Here is a 20,092-nt window from a genome sequence, read left to right on the forward strand (position 1 = left end):
TATTATTATTTTTTTGCATCTGCTGATGGCCAGTTTAGGAAGATCTAGTCCCTTCAGGGTAGCTGTGAGGAACAGGTGGGCTATCCGGTCGATAAAGTCACTCAAAAATACTGCAACTCAAATTCTGAACAGGTCCAGTGTTTTAATGTGACCTGGGGAACTCCTGAGGAAATCAGCTAAATCCTCTGTAGTATCAGCTCAGCCATCCTTCTGGATTATGAAAGCAGCCACAAAACGATACGTGGTTAGGCCCAAGCTCTAGTGTTGGCTTCATGGTAAGGTATTACCTACTGTGAAGGAGGCGCTTTCTCTTCAAGAGACCAGGTCAACAGTCTTAGGTAATTAATGTCCTGTCTCCAACATTTCCTTTTTAGGGACAGTTGTTGAAAAGGTGGTCAGTCTGCAGTTGATGAGAACCCCGGGTTATCTAGACCCACTTCAGTTAGGTTTCTAACCAGCATTTAGTACAGAAGCCACCTTGGACACACCTGTAGTTGGCCCATGGTAGAGCCAGGGTGGAGGTGTTACATCCAACCTTGTGCTCCTTGATCTCTCAGTGGCTTTCAGTGCTGTCAATCATGGGATTTTCCTAGACTGAGTTTGGGTATCAGGGGCACAATTTTCCAGTGGTTTACTTTCTTCCTCTTAAGCCAGTTTCAGTTACTATTGGTTAGAAGAGGAGAGTTACTCCCTAGCTGGCTTCTTTGTGTGGTGCCACAAGTTTCAACTCTCTCTCAATAGAAACACATATTTGCTGAGCTTATTCACCAGTTTGGAGTCTCATTAGTTTATTGGTGGTACCCTAGTATACACTTCTTACAAATAGAAGCAAGAAAACAAACACTTCTGGCAAAAACCGTAGCCTCTCTATTACATAAGATTCGTGATGGCACAGTGGTTAGAATGCAATGTTGCAGGCTGACTCTGCCCGCTGCCAGGAGTTGTGGACCGGCTCAAGGTTGACTCAGCCTTCTATCTTACTGAGGTCAGTAAAATGATTGTTGGGGGAAAGATGCTAAACCTGTAAGTGGTATATAAATAAGTGCTATTGCTAAAGGTCTCCTCTCTATTGCACTTCTGCCTAATACCTTGAAAGACTTCACATATGTTAGTTCCAGTTACCTCTCATGACTTCCAATGAATGTCCGGTATATATGTACAGCACACAAATGTGCTTCTTAAATTAAAAATATGCAAGAAGTAAGGAAGGAGTCTCTAAATCCACAAATGCAGGAAGAGAGTGCTATTCTATAGATGAGCAAACAGAAACAGTATCTGAATGCTCAGACTTAAGTGTTTTATTTATTCAACTTTACATCTTTCTAGTTGAAAAGTAACACAGAGTAATTTGTAGTATTTGACGCTACCATTTGAGAAAACCAAAATGCAATCACACAATTTTTACCATGGTATCTTGTTCAATTTAGGCAGAGAACAAACAAATCACAAGTTTGTTCATTTAACCATTTAGTCAATCAAGCTGTTATCAATGAAATGGTTTTTTAAAAGATTAAAGCTAACCACAACAGTGGAATAAGCAATGCATATCTAGATTTTTATCTGGACAGGCTAGTAAATTGTTTCTTAAGAGCACTTTTTACTGTGTAAAATAACAAAATATCCTTAACCGAATAAAGATTTATTATCCATGTTAAAAAAGAAATCTTTTCAAACAACTGACTGATTTCCAATTATAATAGTTCAGGGTTTCCCCAACCTGAACGTGATGCAGGAAGGTAAATTTCAACTTTCACATTTCTGGGAAATGACATTGCTGATTGCAGAAATCTTGAAAAAATAGTTCCTTCTTTATTTATTTACTTATAGTCATATCATGAGCAGCTTACAATTAAGAACGTCTATCGAGATTCTCAGCCATCCAGGTTATAGTTGTCCCAAAAGTGCTTTTTCAAAAGGCAACTGGACTTTGCGCTTCTCATCCAAGCAGTTTCTTCTGTTCTGACTGAATGATGGAAGATGTAAGAACATACATTCCTTGCAATCACCTGGTCGTTAGCATTCTTTCTGAGAGTCCTTGAAACCACTTGGAGGTTTATCTGTGCCCTCAGGGTCACCTGAATAGTGCAAATGGGTATGGAACCTTCTTGGAATTGCTGAAAGGACTGTGTCATAAACAGGAAATAGATGATGTCATATTCCCACCCCCATCTGTAACAACTGGATGACTGTAAAGAATATAAATCCCCCCCATCCTCCACAATTCAGTCAGAACTGAAGAAGCTTCTTGGATGAGAAGCGAAACATCTTCAAGGAAAAGCAAAGTCCAGTTGCCTTTTGAAAAAGCACTTTGGGGACAATGATTAAGAACAGCGTTTAAAAAGCAAGAAACAACAACAAACATAAACTGCAACCACGGTAAAAGCAAACTCTCCATGCCTCCTGATCCCCAGGCCCAGTGACCTTACAAAATGGTGTCAGGGTTGAGGATAATCTATTCCCTGGGGGGGGGGGGAATGATATTCTGAATAGCAAAAACCATGAAAAAGGGCGAGTTTGCTGGGCCTTCCCCGCAAAATGAGACCAGGAGAGCATGCCTTTTCTGCCAGATCTACCTGGGGACAGGTAGATATAAGTGGGGAGAGACAGTCTATCAAATTATCTAATTCCATGTCATGAAAGGCTTTATAGGTTAGAATCAGCACCTTAAATGAACCCAGAAGCATACTGGCAATCAATGCAGCTCACGGGACAGAGAGGTGACATGCACTGAGCTTGGAGCACACCTAACTGCCTGCTCTCCTTGAACATAACCTGTAACAATCTGTCTCATTTTACCAAGGTTGAGAGTACGTACATATTTAGGCTGTGCATCATTTTAGATTGCTGCATGATCTCAGTACATATTAGGATAATTCTAAAGAACAGCAAACATCCAGGGGAAAAAAATGCATTAACAGATTATCTGAAGATGCTAATTCCTCCAGCACAGAAAGAGAGCGAGCTTATACTATGCAGTAAATGCATGATATGATACTGAGGAAAAAGTGTGGTGTAGTGATTTGAAGCAGAGAGAACTAGGTCATCAAGTCACCTTGGATAAATAATTATCTCTCACCTTAAACTACTTTGAGGAAGAGTTATGAAAACAGTAGTAGAGGATGAGCAAGGATCTAGTTCCCTAGAGGAAGCAGAGGATAAAAATGAAACAACTCTGACAGATCACAGACTGTTATGTCCCTCAGACTGCTATCCAAGATGCCTGCCCAGGAATGATGCTGGTGAACTTAGAGCCAAAATCCTAACTCCTGTAGCAGAGACCGGATACTCCACTGTGTCTATCTTGCTCCGAAGATAAGGCAAGGAAAAGTTCTAATGTAGCTTCCTTCAGGAGGAGTCATCTCCTTTCTCACTTTCAGAAGAGAAAAGGAAAGGTGGAGATCTCTTAAGGTTGAGGGAGCCCTTGAGAAGCCTTGATGGGCACTGACTGGTCTCTGAAGTAAGACAGGGCTGGAACTAAGAAGGGGCTCTCTCTTCCAAGAGGCAGCGATATCACAGCTTTTCTATAGCTCTGCTTCTGCAGAAAGTGAGAGGGAAAGATATACTCACTGTAAAATGTCCTGCCAGGACCTAAAATTGGAATATGTTAAATTTTGTACACCACCACATTGTGGCACACTTGATGAATAATTACACCCTGGGGGATTAAATAGGTCCTCAGTTGGCTTCCTCATCTTTAACCTCCAATTATGTTACAAACTAAGCACTGCCATATTCTTACTGTCTGTTGGCATGGAAAAAACATAATGCTTGGACAACTGCCCGGGGGGGAAAAGACTACAAACTGTCCCTACTTCACCTGATCGTCATCCTGGAGAAGTCTTTCCACTACATTTCGGCCTAAAATTAACACTACCATCATTTTTGCCTTAGATTTATCTGAAAAGAAACAAGAGAACGACACTTCGCTATTAACAATGACATGAATGTACTTTTATAGAACATAGCATTTAGTTATCTTAAGTTCAGGAAGAAATATCTGGGCAACAGCATGCAGCCAAGTTTTTGTACAACTTCAGCTTCAGGTCGGATTCGATCACCCTGTCCACAATAAAAAGCAAGTCTAAGGTTTATTCCTCTTCAGACAGAGCCATGCATTCGTTCTGCGCCAATTATAACCCACTCACCAACTTTCAAGTCAAGTAGTTTACGTATCCTGCCCCCAAATATAATTTTAAAAGTCTTTATTAAAGGATATTGAAATATATGGAAAATCCATTAGGTGAATCAGGGTTTTCTTAATGAAGACATGAAGCGAACAATAATTCCCATTCATTGGCTCTCTATGCCGAAGACAAACAAATGTTTCTAATCATGAGGTGAGTAGGGGAAAAAAAATGGCACGGTCAGAGTATAGCCCCTTTGTTTGCAAATTTCATGCCCATCCTCCTCTCAAGAGCACCAACTTCGGATCACGCATGCACCAAAACGATGGGGAAATTAAGGCAGAATCAGAAAACATGTACAAAACCTTGACGTTCGGGTACCTTTAGCCCAGCATATTGGAAATGGACTACAGCCGCTCCTCTCCATATACGTAACACCTGCTTGTTTCTGGGCCTGCTGCCCTGACAAATCCAACAGCCACATACACACAATTGTGCAGGGGTCGTGCCAGGCTCCGGCGGCGTTACAATGATCCAATTCAGCTCTCTCCAGTAGTATTGACTCCTGGGGGAGGGCTGGGAAGTCTGCCACTTGAATGGATTCGGCGACAACAGCAGCAGCAGCAGGAGGAATCCCGGCTAGTCTCTTTTCTTCACTTTGGTGCAAAGGTGTAACTCAAAACTGAAAAAGAACACACACACACCCGCCCTCCTCGCCAGCAGCCAAGCCCTTCCTCGGCGATCCGGCAGCAAGGAGGATTATAGTCTTTCCGTTTCAAGAGTCTTCTCCTGCCTCGACCGACTGTTTCAAAGGGAGGCCACCTTTCTCCCTAGACAAGCAAGCAAAAGGAAGGCGACCAACCAGCCGCAATGTGACTGCCGGTGTCTCTATTCCTAGATTCACTGGAGAGCAGGGGGGGGAGGTGGGTGGGGGGGGAACTGGAGGGAGGAGGAAAGGGGGAGGGGAGGCGATTAGCAACAGCCTTATTAATATGCTAATCTCACCCTTCTGTTCAATTCACTCAGCTGCCTCCTGTTTACAAAACTGACAGCAGATTCTAAAACTGACCCGGGTTTCCTGGAGCTGCAGAAACTGCCCCCGGAACCACTCACTTTTAAATCAGTGCCTCTGGCTCCTGACCGACTTACCAGACGACGGGCAACTTGCAAGAAAGAAGAGAAGAAAAAGAAAAAGACTGGCAAGAAAAAAAAAAAGGGAAAAAAAGATTCGCTGATAGGAATGTGGAGAGAAGTCTGCAATAAACATGGGAAGGCTTAACTCTCCAATTGGAGTTCGTTTAAAAACGATTGCAAACTGCATTCCTTTCTAAGCACTTAGAGCAGGGATGTCCAACCTTGGCAACTTTAAGATCTGTGGACTTCAACTCCCAGAATTCCCCAGGCAGCCATCCTCTCCCAGGAATTCTGGGAGTTGAAATCTAGAGGTCTTAAAGCTGCTGAGGTTGGCCTCTCTTGCATTAGACTAGACTATATAGTTATTTCAAAATACTTTTAGATTTACAGAAACATAAGCAGTGTTTTTCTTTATTCAACAAAATATATGCACTAAGTAAATGCATGGAAAATGGGATAACAGAATTTTTTTTAAAATATCCCATCTTTTCTTTTCTTTGAGTGTAACTACTGTTTAAAAACCTATTAAAGCTAGTAAAGGTCAAAACATGCGAATTACCTGCACGTAGAATACAGATTAAGATATATTTCATTTCCTTTAGGACAAGCGTAGGATTGCAGAATACGAATGATAAGTTATCTATGTATACACAAATCGGAATCTGATTACCAAAATATTTGGTTTATTCTTATTAAAAAGTATTCTAATAATGGAGGGATTCAAACAGCTTTCTTTTCTAGGCATTTTCTCCACATTATATCTGTTATAGACATATAACAGTTAACCATTCTGTTTCTTGCTCGAAACGGGTTGACAGTGCTTTCCAGGTAAGTTGTGGTGATGCACAACTGATTGTTTCATCTAATTAACGGTCATTTATTTAGCTTCAATCAACAATGTGGTTTCAAACCAGAGACAACCAGTAACAGCTTCTATCTGACATCTATGTATACATTCATTTTTTCCTCTATATTTATCCAGTAGGCATTCAATGGCTGCTACTATCTTTCAGTTGAGTGAAAGTCAAAATATAAGCAACCATATGCAAGACAATTCGTCTTGCGACACAGATGGTCCTCAGTGGCAACCTGCTTAGCACCTGCTTAGGACTGGCACCAACCAGCCTCAGCTTAAATAAGATGTCAAGCATTTAAGAGTTTCGAATTCTAAGGCTGCCTACTGCAAAACCATATCTGAAACTTGAAATGGATTAGAAGGATTACCAACAAACCCAATCAGTTATAGGAATCGAAATGGCCATGCAGGGTTGGGAGAAGAAGGAACCACAATAAGCAAACAGACTTAATGGCAGATTCACACATCCTAACCCTGATTCCTGTGGGAAGAGCTTGGTTTGGAAGGATCTTTTAAGGATTGAAGCTATATGGAAGGGGGGAATTTGCTCCAAGATGCAGTCACAAAGTACTCTACTATGGGAACGTCAGGGTTATGTAGTTCTTTGGATTCAAGGGAATCAAATGGCTTTGGGGAGAATATGGCTCCAGATGTAAGTCCCGCTGAACAATCCTTAAGTCAAAAGTCTCTTCTCCCAGGTTCACACTGATCGTGCACAAGGAAACAACACCGATGCTTTAAAGAGTCATGGATAGTGCCACATGGGCTGACTCCAAAGCACCTTTTTCTTTCAAACCGGAAGTACCACACAGTCCTGTCACTTAATATGAATTAACTTTGTAAGACGACAAAGATCAACGCATGGAAGAAGTAACAAAAATCAGCTGCAGGACAAATCTTGAGATCACTTACAGTTGGCAAGCTGAGACTCTTGCAACGCTTCCGTGATATTAATTCCCCAGTACCGGAAAAAGGATAAGTTCCCTACGTGTTTCAGAATCAAAGCTATTTTTATTTTGTGTTTCAATTAGACTAACATTACCTTCTTTCCTTCTCTCTGGAAACAGTGTTTATTTCTATCAAATAATTACACTCGCACTGAGCTTCCAGAAATACCATGCCAAGTTTTTAATACTGAAGATTGTGGGCAACGGCCAATGAAGATGGTAGTTCAGACCTCCTCCTAACAGATGCAGCCACAGACTTCCCCACCTTGCAGGGCTGATGGTCTCATACAGAATTTTAAAAGTACTGTCACGGGCATTCTCACAAAATGACTTCCATAGTAGGGGAGGGGAGAGCAGTTCACTGTATTGGCTTTTGCTAATGTTGTTTTTATGCCTTGTTAGCCACCCAGAATCACCGTTGTGAGATGGAGGGAGGGAGGGAAGGAGGAAGGAAGGAAGGAAGGAAGGAAGGAAGGAAGGAAGGAAGGAAGGAAGGAAGGAAGGAAGGAAGGAAGGAAGGAAGGAAGGAAGGAAGGAAGGAAGAGAAGCAAGCAATGGGAGGCCAGCTATAAAACATTAATTTGCCAGAATGATGGTGACATGATTCACAATACCCTTGTTCACTTACCTTTGTTCAGTTTCCACACACTTCCAAATGAAGCCCTCGAGCAGCGGTCTCCAACCTTAGCAACTTTAAGACTTGTGGACTTCAACTCCCAGAGTTCCTCAGCCAGCTGGCTGAGGAACTCTGGGAGTTGAAGTCCACAAGTCTTAAAGTTGCCAAGATTGGAGACCCCTGCCCTAAAGCAAGGGTCCCCAACCCCCCATTCACGAACTGGCACCAGACCACAGCATGCCAGAAACCAACCCACCGCAAACAAGCGAAGCCCCATCCGTGGCATGCACAACCATGCCCCTTCTGGTCTGCAGAAAAGCCTCTCTCCAAGGAACCGGTCCTTGGTACCCAAAAGGTTGGGGGCCACTGCCCTAAAACACAGTCACCCTCTATATTTATTTCCCAAGAAAGTTTACGGGGCCATCTGGAATACAAAGGTTTTCCTGAAATTAAGATAATGCAGCGGGGTGATATTTCAACGTCCTTTTTTTTAAAAAAAAACTGAGAAGCCGTGTGGGACAATAAGCTTGTGAGCCACAAGAAAGGTGTCTGCTGAGACCTAATGAGACAAATGAGACCCCTGAACATATTCAAGGTAATCAAACTCCACAACAGTTTGAGGAAATAATCCATTTTTCCCCTATATCTATGATCTAAAATCATTCTTTGCAGTTAAATCACCCATGAACATTCAAAGTGTAAGCTGGCCACCAGTGTCAGGCATAAAAACAAAAAAGCTCTAAAGACTTGGTAACGTAAGAGAGTGAATCCCCATTTATTTATTACATCTCATCTTATTAACATGAGTATAATTCAATGACATTTATTCACAGCCTTCAATGGCAGTAACTGGCAGGGAATAAGCTCTCGGTAGAAATCTCACTGCATTTCTGTGGTTGAAAATAATGAAAATTTTGCCAACGATGCCTCCTTGAAATACATGGAAGGTGGAAGTGGACCAGAGGCGATAAACAGGGTCCAATGAGTATTTGATTTTGAATAGGAGTTAACAGTGTTATATGGAAAGCAGGAGAATACGTTATTTCTTCACCTGCTTCCTGATAGTCACGATGTCTTAGAACTATCTTCAAAAGGCGGTCACAATCCAACATTTATCTAATGAAGATGATGTACCAGAACATGGGGGAATGGTGCCTTATCTCTGCCCAAGAGGAACCATGATCAGCATGATAGGAGAGGCATCCAAAAGAGAGGACAGAATAGGCTGGGAGAGGGTATCACAAATAACACCATCTATATACAAAAGAGCCAGAACTCGAGTCCTGATCTAACACCTCTGCATGACCATCACAAAAGATACCTATAGATTCCCAAGTCTGCTTGGGGTTGAAGTGATACACACGGATCTAGTAATACTCAGAACCTTCATGCTTTTAACAATTAAAACATGCCTGAAATGTCATAGGGTCTTCTGCTTGAGCAGGGGGTTGGATTAGAAGACCTCCAAAATCCCTTCCAACTCCGTTCTGTAACTGTTTAACTATCTTGTCTTGGAACCTTTGTGCAACTATCCTCTGATCAATGCCGCCATCTTCCCTCCCCTTTCCTCTTTCCCCCTTCCGAAGTATTTCTCTGCAGTTTCAACTAACGTATCTGGTGGCTGAATCCCTCCATTTCTTGCATCGCATCCTCACATTTCCATTGCAATTTGTTACTTGGTTCTACAAAAGGAGTAGGCAGCCCTTAACTTGCAATGATCCATTTAGTGATTTTTCAACAGCACTGAAAAAAGCAACTGACAACTGGTCCTCGCACTTACAACCGCCACACCATCCTCGTGGTCACATGGTCAAATTTCATGTGCTTGGCAACTGGCATCTATTTAGGATGGTTGCACCATCCCAGGGCCAGGTGATCGCCAGCCAGCTTCTTACAAGCAAAGTCAATGAGGATTTTAGGGCTCCTCGGTGCTTTCTGAGCTTCGTCGTTTTCATTACATTTCACTCAGATGTTTCATTATCCAAACTAGGTAAACAACATCAGCCCTCCAGATGTCCAACACAGTATTTCCCAACATCTTCAATCCAACACATCTGGAGGAATCTGAATTGTGCCGTAATCTCACTTAAAAATATACTTCCAATTCCAAACGTTTTTACATCTAATTCTGGTTATATCTGTAACCGAACTTCTGACAGTCCAATCAGGAAAGGTCTGAATAATTGCAAAAATTAAATCATGCCCTGTGTACAATACACATTTGAATTAAGCAAAGCAATGCGATATCATCCCACTTCTATTTATTAGCGGTGTTAGATCGTGAAATTCCTATTATCTTTTATTTCGGGCTTTTTAAAATCCCATCAGCTTCTGAAAGGAATCTTCCTGAATGCCTCATATATGCACAGGGGAACAGCTGTTACCTCAGAATTACTGACTATACCCAGCTGAATTGAGGTAGACAACCAATTACTTTTCTAAACCTTTCTGGATTCCAAATTCTTCTCAGCAACCAGCCCCTGAGGTGAAGTATCTTCACCAAGCAGAATCATTAACAGATGGTGCAGCAACCAGCTACTTATAGCAAAATAAAAAATAAAAAATCAGAACTTGAAAAACGAGGGCTGCAATGGAACACTGAGGTGGCTCCAGAAAAATTGTTAAGAGGTAGAAAAGGAGAGGAAGTTTCCCCTGAAGGCAACAGAACTTTTAATATATATATATATTTAACAATGAATATTAAAAATGGGACATAGACATTTTTATTTGTTTCGCATTCAACACAATTAAGAGCTACAGCAGGTGCATCTTGGCAGAAGCCCAGTGTTTATGGTATAATAAACATAAATATCATGGTCTCCCAGTGGAATTTTCTTCCCCAGCTGCTGTGTGAAACTGGCTAACAATGCAGAGGAAAAAGATGTCAGTTGTAAATTAAATATTGGAAAAGTATTGGTTTCTGAGATATAGAAGATGTATTATTACTTATACCAACATTAGTTTATTAACTTGCAGGAAAAACCCTCATATGCTTAGTTTTAATATTTATTATAAGACACTTAGCAATTTGGCTTTTGTTTTTCTTTTTCTTTTGTTTTTCTTTATGGAGCAACGGATGTTTATTGAATCCATGAATCCAATGCAGGTTTATTGCTAAATTTGTCCTATCTGTGATTAAGTGTGCCAAGCTAAATAAATCAGTACTACTAAAGCTGAAAGAGAAAATCACAATTTGGTATTGGAAGTTACAAATTCAGTTCAAGCATGTTATATCATACCAGTTTCATCAGTCGCTTTAGTACAAATTTAATCCATTGTAACTGGCAGGTTTTAAACAACAATAAAAAATATTGCTTTTTAACCTCCAAATTCTACACTCATTTGCCACAAAGACCATTCTCTGGTTTAATCATACATGTTGCAGTTCATCTAGCATCTCAATAGGGTGCTATTTCTCAACCTTCTCTATTTACTTATTTATTTACCAACTGCTTAACTCTAAACTGCTACCAGTAAGACACAGAGGGCATACACAAGAAAATGATGGCTATCTATCTCTCATCGGCCAGAACCAAGTTATGTGGGAACATGTATCTTTCAAACATTTATTCCCCAAGCATGTTTGCTCCGAATCCATTAGCCAACACAAGCAGCATCAGAAAGAGGGGCAATTCAGAACAACCACATATGGATACCATCTTGTTTAACATCTTATCTGCTATCAAAAGATTATTGTTGCCAAAAGAATTTTTACACAGATGTAGCAAAACTATCAGCTGGATAGTATTTTATGTAACTGGAAGTTTCTTTCCCGTGCTTTAAAAAACTGTTAATACTTTCTGCTGAAATACTTTCTACATGGCAGGCTTTTTGGCAAAGTAAAGTGTGATTTTACTATTTCATTCATTCCTATTCATGAACCAGCTTCCATTTAAACTTCTTAGAGTAATTTTAAAAACCAGCAGGATAAACATTATTAGAAACAGATACTATAATGTCACTCATGTTATTGTAGAAATTAGATGCTAATTTTTCCTGCAATTTCTATGTTCAAAGTACTTCAAATAACCACTAGCATAATAGCTAATAGTAACATAAAGAGGTTTATGAATCTACAAGTTCAGTTTAATCCGATGTCCTATTTTTCAATTTTATATCTGGGAAGCTTAATACATTTTGTGGCCATATTAAATTCAAATGAAACAGCAGAAGTATGAAGCCCAGTATGGTATTAGTAGGAAGACTAAAACCTATCCATAAGAATTTGCTTCCATTTGCTATCTTCTAGTCTTAAGAGTATTTCAAAATCTTTCTAAGATTTATACTATAAAAAATAGAACCAATATTAAAATATTCTGCATACTCAAAAAAGCTTTCTTTCAAATCCTTTTCTGTCCTCCTGTTCCAAATATCTCTCTAGTTTTTTTCTTCTGATTTTTTAAAATTTAAATTTCTTACTGCTCTTTGATTTTAACAATATTTCAATTGATTACATTCCTTACAGTTGGGCTGAACTTCTTTTCCCTTTGACTGAGTTTCCCTTTGTTGTTCTTATTTCTAGATATTAGTAAGATAATATCTAATTTACTTCTGTAAAGAAAATTATAAAGATTTTTTAAATTAAATATTCCAGTCTTTTCATAGTTGGGCAGCCTGGAATCCAACTGACCAATCAATCAAGTACTAATTAAATCATACGGCATCCTTTAAAAACAGCTGGTAGCTTTGTAGCTGAGATGAAAGGAAGGAAGGAAGGAAGGAAGGAAGGAAGGAAGGAAGGAAGGAAGGAAGGAAGGAAGGAAGGAAGGAAGGAAGGGGTTTTTACAACTTCATTTAAAGACATTTCCATTTTAGAAAAACAAAATTGTACTGAACTTCTGTAGTATTATGCTGATCTACATATTACTTGAATTTGTTTGACAATATTATTTTCATTATTTCCTATCACTTCAACTCATTCGAAGTGTTAGTCTTTGATTTGCTTACAATATTTTTTTTACTGTTCTACCTTAAAATGTTGTGAATTATTTTTAATGGATTTAGTACCCGTATCAAGTTCCAGTGAAATTCTATTCTTTCATGCCACAGTAAAGCCAAATATATTTGACTTTTTTTAAAAAAAATGAATAAAATCAACAGTTTCCTCTAATCCGTCTGTGAATAAAGCAGACAGGACAGAGTTTTCTATGTGATGAATCGTAAATTTCCATGTCTTCCTACTGAAAACATTATACTGTAATAGTTATTATTACAGCATTTAACTTTACTCAATCGCAGACTACCATGGAATTATAATTTACACATTTGGCATAAAACAGAAGACAGATGTGCCACAGATGGATGACATCCGTTCTGGTTTATTAGTCTCTGGTACCCAGAATTAAGAGGAGTGAATGAGATTATTTCATGTCAAGTTCCTTCTGAGGAGTTTCAAAGCCCTTCAAAAGGAAAAGAGAGCAGCGCATTGTCATCCTTACAGTAGCTCATATATTCTCCCATCTTGCTCTCCTTACCAAAGAATGCAAGAAAATAGCTAGAGGGAAGGGAGGCTGTTTACATTTAAGTCTTCATAAATTAAGCTTTAATACAGAACTTGCTGGAAAGTTAATATAACATTAAAATGTATTAATGAATGAAACCACCTTCACAATCTGTGAATAAAACAATTTTGAGATCCATTTGTTGTATCACTTCAACCAAACTGAATGTTCCAATAAAAACTCCTGCATACATGATGTTTGTGATACATCAAAAACTGAAGTACAACAGAATTGAAGTGTCTGCTTTTCTTTAAATAAAGGATATTTCTTTAAATTGAAAAAGCAACAGATAAAATATTGAGGCTGGTATTTGACTGTTCCAAAAAAATGCTTTGGTTTTGTGGTAATGATTAAGAATCTGTTTTGTGTGAATAATTAATATTGGCTGGACCAAAAGGAGCACTTAAGAGATTCCTGGTCTTAATAAAGCAGCCTTTTCAAACATGCATCTAACTGTAGATATACCATGCTTCGATTCCTCTCAGCCATTTGGTGAGATACAAAAATCCGACCTCTCATTAATTAATTAATCTCTCAATAAAAAGGAAACAACTAAAAGTCTGTCCATTGAATCTAGCATAGAGCTGTTTATGCAAACACCCGAGGTTTTCAGTTTTTAGCAATCACAAACTCTCCACAACTTGAGAAACAAAACGGATGAAAGAGCAGCCTTGGAAGCAATAAAATAAGTTCCTATACTGAAGCCTGGTGTTTTCAATATACCTGCAGATATCTGACTTGTGACTGCACCTGATCAACCTATATTTTATATATAAAAGTCTTCATTAAAAATGGAAATGTAGCTGTAGAAAAATCACTCACTTACAGCATCATCTTTACGCATACACACCTTTCACAGCTAGTCCTCACTTAATGGTGGTAACTGGGACCAGAAACTAAGTCACTAAGCAAACATTAATGCACACCTATCATATCACAGCTAGTCCTCACTTAATGGTGGTAACTGGGACCAGAAACTATGTCATTAAGCAATGTAAAGGATAACACCCCATGACCACACCGACGTATAAACAATATTCGCAGCTGTCCCAATTGCCATTGCTAGAGGAATCCCATGCAGTTGCAATGACTCATGGTCATGTGATTACCATCAGCAACCTTTTGCTAGCTTCTCCACAGATTTGTTTGTTGGAAGCCAGCAGTGAAATTATGCTGATCATGTGACCATGGGGCACTGCAACATCGAAACTGAAAAATGACCGCCAAGCACCCAAACTGCAAACATGTGATTGAAGGGATTCCGCTTCAGCCATAACTAAAAGTACCTATCCAAGGACCCCTCTTTCAGCACTCTTGTAACTTCCAAAGGATCCTGAACAAATGGTCGTTCAACGAGGACTACCTGTATTCCCTTTTGTAACAAATCAAGGGTCTTCAAACTTGGCAAATTTAAGACTTGTGGACTTCAACTCCCAGAATTCCTGAGCTAACATGACTGGAGGAGGAATTCTGGGAGCTGAAGTCCACAAGTCTTAAAGCTGTCAAGTTTGAAGACCCCTGTGATAAATATTGTTATGCAGAATGCAGAAACAAAGGAAGTAATAGTAAGGAAAGGGAATTAAAGCTATGAGCTTAGAGAAGAAAAAGGAAATAAAATAAAATCTAGTTACTTGACTGCCATTTGCTATGCCTCTCTATATCTTTTTATCCTTATAAAACCAATTTCCTTCCACCACATCTGTATAAAGATAAAGGTACAGTTTCCCCTGTCCAGTCGTGTCTGACTCTAGAGGATGGTATGCATCACCGTTTCTTAGCTGAGGGCGCCAGCGGTGTCTGAAGATGCTTCCATGGTCATGTGGCCAGCATGACTATATGTCAAGGTGCATGGAACACTGTTACCGTCCCACTGAAGTGGTACCTATTTATCTACTTGCATTTGCATGCTTTCGAATTACCTTATAAGTCAATACTCAGGGCACAATTACATTTTCCCATGGATAAACAGCTGTTTTGGACAGCACCCATAATATGTTCTCAAATCTATCTTTTAGAGTTATGGAAAAGAATGGGCGTTGGTATAATTACCTGAGAACGCCCTTTCTATCTATGCTGCGAGAGAGTCCAGCAATGGGTTAAGTTCCTCCTTCTGATGTCATAGAGCTGAGTCTGCGACTATAAAAAAACCAGCCCTTGGCTGGCCCGCCCATCTTTTAGGCAAAGATACTTGACAGACGTTAACGTGTCTCTGGAAGATAAACAAGAAATCAATTTCATCCCTCCCCAACCTACATAACCAGATGTATAGGGTGGGGCTGGACTCTCTTGCAGCGTAGATAGAAAGGGCGTTCTCAGGTAATTATTCCAATGTCCATTCTCATCAACGCTGCCACGAGAGTCCAGGAATGGGACATACCAAAGCCTGCATGTCCATGGGAAGACCAACATCTGGGCCAGTCACTCCAACTGAGGAACCACTTGCTGAAGTACCCTCCGTCCAAACGATGCCTGGGCTGAAGCAAATGAGTCCAGGCAATAATGCTGTATAAATGGCAAAGGTGAAGCCCACCTAGTCACTCTGCAGATCTCCTCCGGCAACGCTTGAGTAGACCATGCAGCAGATGTAGCCGCACTCCTAGTGGAGTGGGCCATGACATGTCTGGGGACTGGCATAGACAAAGTTTGGTACGCCTTGGATATACAAGCTCTAATCCACCTACCAACTGTCAATGAAGTCACCTTGTTCCCCAGGGTAGAGGGATGAAACAACACAAACATGGCTTCAGATTTTTGAAAGGCCGCCGTCCATTTGCTTAAATTCGGATGGCCCGCCTCAAATCCAGCATATACCACTTGTGTTCTAATTCGTGTTGTGGCCTGGGGCAGAAGCCTAGTAACACAATGTCTTGAGCCTGGTGAAACCAAGTGTTTATCTTAGGGACAAACGTAGGGTCTAACCTAAGAACTACCCTGTTCAGATGGAAAAGACACAGGTCCTGTCAGATTGAAAGTGCCCCTAATTCAGACACTCTCCTGGCTGAGGTAACGGCCACTAAAAACACTACCTTAAGGGACAACATTTGTAGAGATACACATCTGAGGGGCTCAAATGGGGACCCCATGAGAGCCTGTAAAACTTTTGGTAAGTCCCAAGTGGGAAACTACATACAACAGGAGGCCGAAGGTTAGCTGCCCCCCTTAGGAGCCTGCACAACGAAGGGTGGTGGGATAAGGAAGCATATCCATCCCAGGATAGAACAGAGGAGAGAGCTGCTACCTGGCGGCGAAGCGTGTTAGGGGCAAGCCCTGATCTAGGCCATCTTGTAGGAACATTAACACCTCCGCCACAAAAGCAGAAGAAGGGTCTCGGGCCAAAGGAATGCACCAGGAGCAGAAGACCCTCCAAGTCGCATCTTATCCTTGGTCTCTATTAAGTATGGTTCAAGGATGTCACCAAACAGCTTATCGCCAGTGCATGGAGCCGACACCAATTTCCATTTACGGCGGGAGTCAGAGTGCCAGTTGCACAGCCAAAGCAGTCGTCTGGCTGTCAACAAAGAAACCATAGCCCTGGAAGCAAACTTGGCCGAGTTCAGAGTGGCATCCGCCATAAACTCCGCCGCCGTGATTATTTTATTGAGGTCTTGGTGTGCCCTGAATTTGGTAGCTATGAACCTCTCCTAAAGCTGATGAAGCCAGCGCAGTGAAGATCTCATAAAAAAACAAGGCTGCATAGATGCTCTAATCGCCCAAGCCATTGCCTGTTGTGTGCACTTAAGGATTTGCTCAGATCGTTTGTCCTCTGCCTTGAGCACATCCTCCGGTTCAGTGGGGATGCCGAAGGAAGAAAACGAGGCCACCACCAGAGCATCTACCAAAGGCACTAGCAGGGCATTGGCCAAGGACGGGCCCACATTATAAAATTGTCTATCGTGAGCTGACAGGCGAGGCCCCGCCCCTGGGGAGGTACACTGTTCCTTCACTAAATCAAGGAAAATCAGTGGGGAGAGGAGAACTTCTGTATGCAGCACTGGCTTGGAGAATTAGGAATCAGAGTAGACGCCTGTGGTTCTGGGGCCACTTCCTCAGGGCTTAGCTGAGCAGTGACCAAAGCCTTGTGTAATAGTGGTTGAATAAGGCAGGCCTAAAAACCCCTGCTGAGTGAGGCTAATCAGCTTTGAATTCCTCTTCCTCAGACAAATTGGGATCTTTGATTTCCCTTTCCTCTTCCTCTGAATGACTAGAGTGACTAGGGTCAGAGGCATTGGAATAGTACTCCTCTTCCTCCTCATCCCAATCTGATTTGGAAGCCCGGAAACTGAACTGTTGTCTGGGAATGCACTTTTTAGAGTGAGAGACCCCTTGGGGCAGACCCTGGAACAAGGACAGGCCTGTCCTTGAGGATGAAGGAATTGTTTAAATCCTTTAGTTAAGCCCGTCTTATGGCCACAGAGACCATTTCCCTAATGTCATCAGGCCTATTCTCCTCAGGACGTAGGCCAACAGCCGTGGGGATGTAGGTTGCTTCAGGCCTAGGCCTATGCTTCACTTGAACCCCCTTGACCTATGAGGAAGGAAGGGCCAGGACTCCAGGCAGCCTGTTTAGAGAAAGGACCTGATCTGCTTAAATCCTGGGGTAACTGTTCTTCATCCACACTCTCTGGGGACCAAGTTAACAGGTAACTGGGAGCAGATTCTCCCCCCCCCCCCAGAAGAAACCTCAGGGCTAACATGTCCCCCTCCCCCAGATTGAGAAACCTGATGGATCTGTGCCTGCATCTGTGCCAAAGTCTTTGCAAACAGCTTTTCTAACGCAGCATGTCTTCTCTTCTCAGCCCTAAGCTCCAGTTTTGAAGTATTTCTGGGAGCTAGGGCCTTGGCTCTGCTTTTTGCAGCAGCCTCTCTGTTGGCAGAATGGCCTCTTTGCCTTCTTTTCTTCCTCAAAGGGGCTTGGGCGTCTTGGGTGTCTTCCAATCCTTTGAGGCCAGGCTGGGGAGCTTCCCTCTCCATATTGCTAACAGAGCAGGTACCAAGGGTGCTGTGAGCTTCCCCCAAGGAGATGCTGCTTATTGGGTAGGCCAGGTGAGTCAGGAGACTGTGAGGCCCTGGGGGGAAGCACTTTCCCCCAAAACAAAATGGCCACCCGGCTATTCCAAAATAGCCACCTGCCATGTGGAGAGGCATTAGGACGGCCTCACCACTTCCTCTGCTCTTTAGGCTTTTACCAGGCCCCGAGCGATCAAATTAAGCCGAAACAGCTGAGAAGCGGCAGGAACGGAGCTCCAGAGTCAGCTGTGAAGCGGCTTGGCCGGCGGTGGCAACAACAAGTTGCATGATCGGTGGGGCTGCGTGGGAGGCTCCACCGAACACTCCCTGGGTCCGTAGCCCTTTGCAAGGCAGCACCGAAGCCTCGGCACTGCAGGCGAGCGCATCCCCGCTTTCCTGGAGACAGAGCTCTACCGGAGCCCTGGGAGCTGGATTTTATAAATTTTTCTGTCCCCTGTGATTTTCGAACTTCTTTCAGCTTTAAAAGCACTTCTTCCAGAGACTAGCTCTCAGAGAAGAAGCTGAGCCAAAAGATGGGCAGGCCAGCTGAAGGCTGGTTTTTTATAGTGGCAGACTCAGCTCTATGATGTCAGAAGAAGGAGTTTAACCCATTCCTGGACTCTAATGGCAGCGTTGATGAGAAAAATTAAATCAGTTCCTAAAATTTTCATTTCCTTTCAGAGGTGATAGCAATACTTTTTTACTTCCAATTTCTACCTCTTATTTCTACCTCTTATTTACTGTCTTTATTTCCAAGCACAGAAAAATATTGTCTAGATTTAAATATGTACAGCCTTAAGATTTCTTTTCCTCATAATAATTAAGACAGCAGTTAAATACTCTGTTGTAAATATTTTTCCCCTGGTCAAGTTCAAAGTAGGAGTATCACTCCTGTGGCTAAAGCAGTTGTGACAGAAATAGTGGGATCTCCCAACTCCTAACACATTCACCCTTTATGTAACACTTCCCCATGCAAAATTCATAACTGTGACAGGAAGTGAATCAAATCTAATGGCACCATGTAACCTTTGTAATAGCAGCAAAAACTATTTCTCATATTTGGCATATGTCATTGTGGGGAAAATCACTTTTGATGAGTTTTTTCCAAGATATAGAATTAAAATTAAAATTATGTACATCAAAGAATCATGCATAGAAATAACATTTCAAGCATTCTGTTATGATTATGGAAAGCAAGTTTAGAAATGAAAAGGTGCAGCATCTTAACAATCTGTTTTCTATGGTGATGACAGAAATAAAACCACCTGTGAGATTACTTGGATGAATCCATTCTTATCTTGAGCATACAGCTCATGTGCTGAAACTGAGCTGTACATTCAATTTTTTAAAAAACCCTCTCCTCTCCCTCGCTGGAGGAGTACATGGCCTAATTGGGGGGGAGGCATTTATACAATGACGAGATACTTCAAATTTACCTCTAGAAGAATAGAATTTGAGCAACTTGGCTTGAGAAGCCCCAGTGATTTGCACTCTCAAGTTGTCAAGTCGCATATTCATGGCCTCAATTACAATGTAAGAGCAAAGTAAGCGGCAAAAACATCAAAGCTGTGACAGAGATTAGAGAAATGTAGGCCAGCTCCCTTATGTGATGGTTTTAACAAACTACCTAATCACATAATGCATTCGATGACACACACTCCATCATTCCTACAAAAAGGTTCAACTATGAAATCAAAGGCATAGGGAAACATTCAGGATTACTATTATCAGACAGCAACTACAAGAAAATGGTATCTATACTTAATCCAATTGTCAACTGCCTTCTATGACCAAGGAGCACAGATAAAATCCCTTTTAACCACATACAACAGGGGAAAAAAAGAAATGTTCAGCATAAGCCAGACACACATGCCAGGAGAATTAAAAGAGAGCATCAAGCAGTTACT

The 20,092-nt window shown here is 41.4% G+C and overlaps 1 protein-coding gene across 25 annotated transcripts in view; it reads right to left on the reverse strand.

The window, feature by feature from the left end:
- PTK2 (protein tyrosine kinase 2) overlaps window positions 1-20,092 on the reverse strand; it is a 210,428-nt gene that overhangs the window by 134,249 nt on the left and 56,087 nt on the right. For 6 of the 25 annotated variants that reach the window (XM_087931769.1, XM_087931771.1, XM_087931768.1 and 3 more), the window contains exon 1: window positions 4,506-5,024. The exons of 15 other annotated variants lie outside the window; for them this stretch is intronic. In XM_087931769.1, the coding sequence (XP_087787895.1) occupies window positions 4,506-4,608 (103 nt within the window). In that variant the 5' untranslated portion in view covers window positions 4,609-5,024. Of the gene's footprint in view, window positions 1-4,505; window positions 5,155-20,092 lie in introns of those variants that run through there. 4 more of the 25 variants (XM_026716041.2, XM_026716042.2, XM_087931776.1 and 1 more) reach the window with 3 other exon arrangements.

This window comes from Pseudonaja textilis, chromosome 3 (genome assembly GCF_049901715.1).
Source record: "Pseudonaja textilis isolate UNSWEBS1 chromosome 3, rPseTex1.2, whole genome shotgun sequence".
In the NCBI taxonomy this organism is placed as follows: domain Eukaryota; kingdom Metazoa; phylum Chordata; class Lepidosauria; order Squamata; family Elapidae; genus Pseudonaja; species Pseudonaja textilis.